This window comes from Boleophthalmus pectinirostris, unplaced genomic scaffold, assembly GCF_026225935.1.
Source record: "Boleophthalmus pectinirostris isolate CB_2022bp ecotype Guang Dong unplaced genomic scaffold, ASM2622593v1 HiC_scaffold_3, whole genome shotgun sequence".
NCBI lineage: Eukaryota > Metazoa > Chordata > Actinopteri > Gobiiformes > Gobiidae > Boleophthalmus > Boleophthalmus pectinirostris.
The window spans coordinates 1,028,347-1,038,346 of NW_026571299.1; the positions used below are offsets into that span (position 1 = coordinate 1,028,347).

At 40.5% G+C, this 10,000-nt stretch overlaps 1 protein-coding gene across 1 annotated transcript in view; it reads right to left on the reverse strand.

The window, feature by feature from the left end:
- Window positions 1-5,789, reverse strand: part of ube2r2 (ubiquitin-conjugating enzyme E2R 2) — a 27,722-nt gene extending 21,933 nt beyond the window's left edge. Inside the window, exons 1-2 of the mRNA XM_020932008.2 lie at window positions 5,652-5,789; window positions 198-394 (exon numbers count right to left, since the gene is read on the reverse strand). Of these exons, the coding sequence (XP_020787667.1) occupies window positions 198-374 (177 nt within the window). The 5' untranslated portion in view covers window positions 375-394; window positions 5,652-5,789. The remainder of the gene's footprint in view (window positions 1-197; window positions 395-5,651) is intronic.
- Between the last annotated feature and the right edge of the window lie 4,211 nt (window positions 5,790-10,000).

Below are 10,000 nucleotides of genomic sequence, written 5' to 3' on the forward strand. Positions count from 1 at the left end.
ACTGAGACCAAACCAGAACAAGTTCCAGGTCAGATCTGTGGAGAGGCGACCCCGCTCACAGTCACAATGTGTGTTTTGCTTTTTGACTCTAAAACCACCTGTGTTTGAATAAATGTAAAGCAGAGCTGTTTAACGTCACACTGCGGAACATTCCAGACGGAGCGGCGACCCCCAAACGAAAGCCCCTCCCCCTGTACCTTGAAGTAGCCGCCCTCGTAGAGCGTGTTGGGCGGCCCGAAGATGGCCACCTCCCAGTTGTAGAGGTCGGACTCCTCCACCAGCGTGATCCTGAATCCCTCCACCGGCTGCTCCTGGAGGCTCTTCAGCTCCACCATCAGGGCCTTCTGCGAGCTCGGGGTCACCTGCTGTGCCATCGCCTCCGCCGCTCTGTCGCCTACGGCAACAATGACAACAACAACAACCGTCAGATCACCTCCTCTGTCGCCTACGGCAACAATGACAACAACAACAACCGTCATGACAACAACAACAACCGTCAGATCACCTCCTCTGTCGCCTACGGCAACAATGACAACAACAACAACAACGACAGTCAGATCACCTCCTCTGTCGCTTACGGCAACAACAACAACAACAGTCAGATCACCTCCGCTCTGTCGCCAACAACAACAACAGTCAGATCACTTCCTCTCTGTCACCAACAACAACAACAACAATGACAACAACAGTCAGATCACCTCCGCTCTGTCGCCAACAACAAACAACAACAACAACGACGACAACAACAGTCAGATCACCTCCTCTCTGTCACCAACAACAACAACAACAACAGTCAGATCACCTCCGCTCTGTCGCCAACAACAACAACAACAACAACAACAGTCAGATCACCTCCTCTCTGTCGCCAACAACAACAACAACAACAACAGTCAGATCACCTCCGCTCTGTCGCCAACAACAACAACAGTCAGATCACCTCCGCTCTGTCGCCAACAACAAACAACAACAACAAGAACGACAACAACAGTCAGATCACCTCCTCTCTGTCGCCAACAACAACAACAACAACAGTCAGATCACCTCTGCTCTGTCGCCAACAACAAACAACGACGACGACAACAGTCAGATCACCTCCTCTCTGTCGCCTACGGCAACAACAACAACAACAACAGTCAGATCACCTCCTCTGTGTCGCCTACGGCAACAACAACAACAACAGTCAGATCACCTCCTCTCTGTCGCCTACGGCAACAACAACAACAGTCAGATCACCTCCTCTCTGTCGCCTACGGCAACAACAACAACAACAGTCAGATCACCTCCGCTCTGTCGCCAACGGCAACAACAACAACAGTCAGATCACCTCCTCTCTGTCGCCTACGGCAACAACAACAACAACAACAGTCAGATCACCTCCTCTCTGTCGCCTACGGCAACAACAACAACAACAACAACAGTCAGATCACCTCCGCTCTGTTGCCAACAACAACGACGACAACAACCATCAGATCACCTCCTCTCTGTCACCAACGGCAACAACAACAACAACAACAGTCAGATCACCTCCTCTCTGTCGCCTACGGCAACAACAACAACAACAACAGTCAGATCACCTCCTCTCTGTCGCCAACAACAACAACAACAACAGTCAGATCACCTCCGCTCTGTCGCCAACAACAACAACAACAGTCAGATCACCTCCTCTCTGTCGCCAACAACAACAACAACAGTCAGATCACCTCCTCTCTGTCGCCAACAACAACAACAACAGTCAGATCACCTCCTCTCTGTCGCTTACGGCAACAACAACAGTCAGATCACCTCCTCTCTGTCGCTTACGGCAACAACAACAACAACAACAGTCAGATCACCTCCTCTCTGTCGCCTACGGCAACAACAACAACAGTCAGATCACCTCCTCTCTGTCGCCTACGGCAACAACAACAACAGTCAGATCACCTCCTCTCTGTCGCCTACGGCAACAACAACAACAACAGTCAGATCACCTCCTCTCTGTCGCTTACGGCAACAACAACAACAACAACAGTCAGATCACCTCCTCTCTGTCGCCTACGGCAACAACAACAACAGTCAGATCACCTCCTCTCTGTCGCCTACGGCAACAACAACAACAGTCAGATCACCTCCGCTCTGTCGCCTACGGCAACAACAACAACAACAACAGTCAGATCACCTCCTCTCTGTCGCCTACGGCAACAACAACAACAACAACAACAGTCAGATCACCTCCTCTCTGTCGCTTACGGCAACAACAACAACAGTCAGATCACCTCCTCTCTGTCGCCTACGGCAACAACAACAACAGTCAGATCACCTCCTCTGTGTCGCCTACGGCAACAACAACAGTCAGATCACCTCCTCTCTGTCGCCTACGGCAACAACAACAACAGTCAGATCACCTCCTCTCTGTCGCCTACGGCAACGACAACAACAACAAAAATCGTCAGATCACCTCCTCTCTGTTGTCGCCAACAACAAACAACAACAGTCAGATCACCTCCTCTCTGTCGCCTACGGCAACAACAACAACAGTCAGATCACCTCCTCTCTGTCGCCTACGGCAACGACAACAACAACAGTCAGATGCCCTCCCGTCCTCCTTAGGTTGAACCTTGCGTTAGGTTTTAGCACCAAAAGATGATTTAGGAGGAAATGTGGAAGAAAAGGGAAATGTTTTAGTGGTTCCTCAAGCTGATGACGTTTCCTGAAAATTTACAAATTTTTGTTTTCAAGAAACTTTTCTGGACTTTCCAGGTCATTTTTATGCAAGTTTCAGTTTGTGTTTGCAGAATAAAATGACAAATTATTAGAATCCGCCTTATTTATTTAGTTCTGTGTTGTGGTTTAGGCCATAGGGACATTTTCAAGTGTCTTGAGAAAATGCTAAATATTAATTAATTTGCATAAGATTTTACCTAAATACTTTGGTCAGATATGGAACCAAATACAGGGTTCGAATCTAGATAATCTAAACAAATAAAATAACATTTTTGAACCACCTAGACTAAACCCAATCATCTTGTATCCATGTGTGTCAGATGCCCTCCCAGATGTGGAGGTGTGGTTGGATATCAGTGAAAAACCGGGCAGCACTAACCAAAGATGCTAAACTGGACACAAACGGTTTTAATTCACAATTTAACTTAAAATGTAAATAAGAAAAGGAAGTTTTTATTTCATTTTAAGGGCCTGTGTTACATTATTTTCTGATCTTTCCTCATTTGTTTTAGTTTCCTCATCAAAAACACGAAGTAGAGCCGAGTGTGTTTTGTTTCACTCACAGGTTTAACACACAAACCTCCCTCATGTAGTCCTCGTTTAGACCTCATGTAGTCCACGTTTAGACCTCATGTAGTCCACGTTTAGACCTCATGTAGTCCACGTTTAGACCTCATGTAGTCCACGTTTAGACCTCATGTAGTCCACGTTTAGACCTCATGTAGTCCACGTTTAGACTTAGTTTTGACCTGGTTTAGAGTTAGTTTAGTCCTGGTTTAGATCAAATTGGTCAAAAATAGGGACATCTGGGACATTTCTTGTAAAAAACTGGGACAAAACACAACTCCAGCTCTGTTTTTGAGGAGGAACATTAGAACATGGTTTAAAACTCACAAAGAATAAATGTAATGTAATATGGAAGGTTTACGTGTTCCTGAAGTTCACACAAATTTCACCTGGTGTCAAAGTGTTTACGTGGATAATACGAGTAGAAAACGGTGGAATAGTGAGTAAAACGCTGCAATGATTAGTGTTCATGGCCTGATAATAAGTTCTCAGACGATAAAAAGCTTTAAATTCTGCTAAACGTAAACTGTTTTTAAGAATGTTTATCTAGAATTTGGCAGAATTTAAAGCATTTGATCATCCTAGAACACTATTTTTTATCATTTTATCAGGCCACAAGCACTAAACATACACAGGTTTTAAGTCTGTTTATCTAGAATTTAGCAGAATTTAAAACACTTTATGTAGAATATGGAATCTGAGAACTTACATCAGGCCATGAACACTAAACGTAAACTGTTTTTAAGTCTGTTTATCTAGAATTTAGCAGCTAAGAACTTATTCTTAGGCCATTCACACTCATCATAAACTGGTTTTAAGTCTGTTTATCTACAATTTAGCAGAATTTAAAGCATTTTATGTAGAATTTGACAGAATTTAGAGCATTTTATCTAGAATTTAGCAGAATTTAGAGCATTTTATGTAGAATTTAGCAGCTGAGAACTTATTATTAGGCCTTGAACACCAGTGTTGGGAGTAACGCGTTATAAAAGTAACGAATTACAGTAATGCATTGCTTTTTGCTGTAACGCAGTAATGTAAGACATTACAGGGGAAAAAAATTGTAATATTTTACTCGGTACAAATGTGAGTAATGCGCGTTACAATGCTTTTTTAACCTGGATCGAAGTGGTGTGTTTTTCTTCATACAAATTCGCTAAAATCACCGCGATATCAGCAGCGGTGAAACACCGGAGACGTGGCCGAGTAGACCTTCAGGTAACCGCGGGGAAAGGACCGACACAGAACTCTACGCTGTTTAGACCTGGTTTAGACCTGGGTCAGTTCTGGTTTAGACCTGGTTTACAGTCGTCCGAAGTGCTGTATGTTTGTGAGTTTTCTCTCCGACAAAAGCCGCTCCTTTCTCCTGCGTCACCTTCGAGCCCATCCCGACAGTGAGTCCTGTTTTAGTCCTGGTTCAGTTCTGGTTTAGTCCTGGTTTTGTTCTGGTTTAGTTCTGGTTTAGTCCTGTTTTAGTCCTAGTTCAGTCCTGGTTTAGTTCTCCTCTTCAGTCCTGGAATCAGTCCGAGGTTAGTCCTGTTATAGTCCTGGTTCAGTCCTGGTTCAGCTCTGGTTTAGTCCTGGTTTAGACCTGGTTTAGACCTGGTTTAGTCCTGGTTCAGTCCATATACGGTGCAAAAGTTCAGCATCTTCGCAGTTATTTTGGTGAGAGTAACTTAAAGTAATGCAATAGTAATGTAATGCCTTACATTTTAAATGCAGTAATATTGTAATGTAACGAATTACTTTGAAATGACAGTAATAAGTAATAAATAACGCATTACATTTTTAAAGTAACTTGCCCAACAGTGTTGAACACTTAACATTAACTGGTTTTAAGAATGTTTATCTAGAATTTTGCAGAATTTAAAGCATTTTATGTAGAATTTGGAATCTGAGAACTTACATCAGGCCATGAACACTAAACATGAACTGTTTTTTAAGAATGTTTATCTAGAATTTAGCAGAATTTAGAGCATTTTATCTAGAATTTCGCAGCTGAGAACTTATTATCAGGTCATGAACACTAAACATGAACTGGTTTTAAGTCTGTTTATCTCAAACTTAGCTCCATAAACTTGTTTCCAGCCCATGAACCTGAGCACAGACGCTTCCTTCTAGTCTAGAGGAGGTTTATTTTATATTTTTAGAGAGTAAAATGCTCTTGCTGCATGGACACATCATTTCACTACTTTTAGGTGATTTTCTGGCACATTTCAGTGTTTCTATCTTAAACTTTGGCCGGGCTTTCGCGGTGTGGAGCGTTCCGGTAAACAAAGTGTCCGCGGACATGACAGCGGCGTGGCCCGCAGCTCGCTCCCCGCTCCTCTTCCTCTTTTCTGGGCCTTTGTGCGGAAAACGAGCCCCCCGAACCCCCCCGGTACCTCCGTGTGTGTGCGCTCGTCCGTCCCGGGGCTGAGAGGCGGGTCAGTGGCTCATGTTGGCCGGGCCTCGGTGCTCGGAGCTCGGACTCGGGGGGCTCGGGGGACTCGGGGGTCGGCGCGGCGGCTGCTCCTCGGCTCTGTCCCCGGGTGCGAGGCGCTTCTCCCGGCGGCTCCTCGGGCGGTTCGGGGGGTGGTTCGGGGGTGGTTCGGGTTCGGTGGGTTCGGTGGGTTCGGGCACAGCTGTTGTTTACGTTTTGTTTGGGGGGTGAAGTTGCCCACACGTCAGCTTCACTCCGGGGGGAAACGGGAGCCGAAAGAGCCGCTGTCTGCTCGGTCCCGCGGCGCTCGTCTCTGCGGGGACGTGAAATGTTGAGTCCCGCGTGTTTATCTGCGGGGAAATCTGCGCCTTTTACGTGAAAAAAGCAGAATTCTGGAGCTTCGACCGATTTTATTTTCCTCCCGTCGACGCTTCCGGCTACTGCGCGTGTCCGCTGCACGTAAAAGCACGCAGGCTACGGACGTGACGTGCGCGCTCCCGACAATAATAATAATAATAATAATAATAATAATAATAATAATAATAATAATAATAACTTGTATTATATATTTTTCCTTTTTTAAATTTCGTAAATAATTTATGGTTTTGCTTTTATGGTTTTATTTTTTTAGGACTGGTATGAGAAATTTTTAGCTATTTACCTTTTTATTGTCTTAATTTTCTGATCTCTGTGCAGCACTTTGAAAACGGCTTTGTTTGTAAAATGTGCTGTAAAAAAAAAAAAAAAAATAAAAAAAAAAAATATATAAAATTATAATATATATATATATATATATATATATTATATATAATTATTATTATTATTATTAATAATAATAATATTAATGATTTATTATTGAAATTAAGTTTATTTGGAATTAAATGTAATTATTTTTGTATGTTTCTGCATGAACTATACAGCAAAACTGAAGGGTTAAAATTTCAGGGTAAAATAGAATAAAGTTGTTTTTAACACAAAAAGTGTTATTTTAATTATTTGAAAATTAAATGGGGGTTTGAGTTGAGCTGATATGGTTGAAGTTAATTCAGTCTCGACTAGTGTTAATTCAACTTCCCCTAGTGTTAATTCAACTTCCTCTAGTGTTAATTCAACTTCCTCTAGTGTTAATTCAACTTCCTCTAGTGTTAATTCAACTTCCTCTAGTGTTAATTCAACTTCCTCTAGTGTTAATTCAACTTCCTCTAGTGTTAATTCAACTTCTTCTAGTGTTAATTCAACTTCTCTAGTGTTAATTCAACTTCCTTAGTGTTAATTCAACTTCCTCTAGTGTTAATTCAACTTCCTCTAGTGTTAATTCAACTTCCTCTAGTGTTAATTCAACTTCCTCTAGTGTTAATTCAACTTCAGTGTTAATTCAACTCCTCTAGTGTTAATTCAACTTCTTCTTCTAGTGTTAATTCAACTTCCTTTAGTGTTAATTCAACTTCCTCTAGTGTTAATTCAATTTCCTCTAGAGTCCTTTAGAGTTAGACTTCTGTTTGATTTAGTCACGATGTTTGAAGTGAAACGTTGATCCCTGTGGGCGTCTGTCAAAATGTTTACAGTAAAAACACATGAGGTCGGGACACTGATGTGGAGACTAGAAAAACACAACTAGAATCATATAAATATTAAAAATAAAATATAAATAAGGGATGAGATTATAAATGTCCCACATGACACTGTTTTTGATCTTAGTTTCCTCGTCACACACACAGACACCTGGAGCTGTGTTTTGTTTCATTCACACATGTTTAACTCACAAAACCTGCACATTTAGGCTTTAGAGCTCTTGTCTGTTCCACCTTGTGATGTCATCGTGTGGTGATACAGGAAGTATCACCATTTTGTAAAGGAGCTTACCAGAGGAAAAAGTGGGACTTGTGAAACGTTCCGGTTAATGGTTTTCTGTGTAAATGTGTTTGTGTAAATGTGTGTGTAAGTGTGTAAATGTGTGTGTAAATGTGTGTGTAAATGTGTGTGTAAATGTGTGTGTAAATGTGTAAATGTGTGTAAATGTGTGTGTGTGTGTAAATGTGTAAATGTGTGTGTAAATGTGTGTGTAAATGTGTGTGTAAATGTGTAAATGTGTGTGTGTAAATGTGTGTAAATGTGTGTAAATGTGTGTAAATGTGTAAATGTGTAAATGTGTGTAAATGTGTGTGTGTAAATGTGTAAATGTGTAAATGTGTGTAAATGTGTGTAAATGTGTGTGTAAATGTGTAAATGTGTGTGTAAATGTGTAAATGTGTGTAAATGTGTGTGTAAATGTGTGTAATGTGTAAATGTGTGTGTATATGTGTAAATGTGTGTAAATGTGTAAATGTATGTGTAAATGTGTGTAAATGTGTGTGTAAATGTGTAAATGTGTGTGTATATGTGTAAATGTGTGTGTATATGTGTAAATGTGTGTGTGTAAATGTGTGTGTAAATGTGTGTGTAAATGTGTGTGTGTGTAAATGTGTGTGTGTGTAAATGTGTGTGTATATGTGTAAATGTGTGTGTATATGTGTGTGTAAATGTGTGTGTAAATGTGTGTGTAAATGTGTGTGTAAATGTGTAAATGTGTGTGTAAATGTGTGTGTAAATGTGTGTGTAAATGTGTGTGTAAATGTGTAAATGTGTGTGTAAATGTGTGTGTGTGTAAATGTGTGTAAATGTGTGTGTGTAAATGTGTAAATGTGTGTGTATATGTGTAAATGTGTGTGTAAATGTGTGTGTAAATGTGTGTGTAAATGTGTGTGTAAATGTGTGTAAATGTGTGTAAATGTGTGTGTAAATGTGTGTGTAAATGTGTGTGTAAATGTGTGTGTAAATGTGTGTGTGTAAATGTGTGTAAATGTGTGTGTAAATGTGTGTAAAATGTGTGTGTGTGTAAATGTGTGTAAATGTGTGTGTAAATGTGTGTGTAAATGTGTGTGTGTGTGTAAATGTGTGTGTGTGTGTAAATGTGTGTAAATGTGTGTGTAAATGTGTGTGTAAATGTGTGTGTAAATGTGTGTAAATGTGTGTGTAAATGTGTGTAAATGTGTGTAAATGTGTGTAAATGTGTGTGTAAATGTGTAAATGTGTGTGTAAATGTGTGTAAATGTGTGTGTAAATGTGTATAAATGTGTGTCATATTCTCCAGCAGTTTCATAAATCTGCTCCATCACCAAATCTTCAACCAAGAAGAAAAATTTCTCCACAACAATCAAGAGAAAAAAGACGAAAACGACGACGACGACGACGCATTAGTGACACAACAAACTAAACTAATGTTCTGATCATGAAGAAAACAGAAGGAACTTGTTCACTCAGACTCATTCTACTGTTATAATTCAAATTTGATTTGATGATGTGGATATTTGCACAGACACAGAGATTTATGACGTTTGAATGTGAACATCTGTAACATTTAAACTGCACAAATCTCTCTGTCTATGCTAATACCAACATTATGAAATACATTTTTCATTTTAATTCTAGAATCAGTCTGCAATAACAAGTTACTCGTTCATGAATTACTTATTACTGATGTTATTCATTACCCAGTGTGACCGGTCGTCCCTGTTTCCTCGGGACAGTCACAGTTTTGAGTCTGTGTCCCCTGTCCCTGCAGATTTATACAAAACCACTGATTTGTCCCACAGTTTTATACAAGAAATGTCCCAGTGTCTCTATTTTTGACCAATCTGATCCTGCAACAGTAAAGAGACATAAACTGACATTTGTTTAGGCAAAATACAGAAAAGCTGCTTAAAAATGACCCAAACACTATAAAAATGTGACTGTACAGACTCATGTTCGTCATGAATCGTCTCTGCGGAGCAATTTTCCTTAATTACAAACTCGTTTCACTATTTTATTATTACCAACCAACAAAAACGGGGATGTCTCAGTTCCCTGTCTTTACCACAGGAGTATTTCACTAATGTGGCTCGTTATTTCCTTTAAGTTTTCATCTTTCTTCCCTTGATAGTTGTGGATAAATTCTTCATGGAAGAATGACCAGGCGCTGCTTAAAAGAACAGAGAGACATGAGTGTGTGTGAGTGTGTGTGTGTGAGTGTGTGTGAGTGTGTGTGTGTGTGTGAGTGTGTGTGATCTCCAGTGACTGAGGGACATGAAATATACATGACTGAAACCACAACGTAAACTTAATTGTATAAAAGTGTTATGAAACAGTGAGAGTCTAACTTAACACAATGAGTAATTACACATGTCAGACAAAAAATGAATAAATTAAAGATACTTATTTATGATACATCAGTAAATAGTAAACACATAATATGTATCTGTTTGATTCTCACTCTCGATATAAAAAAACCCA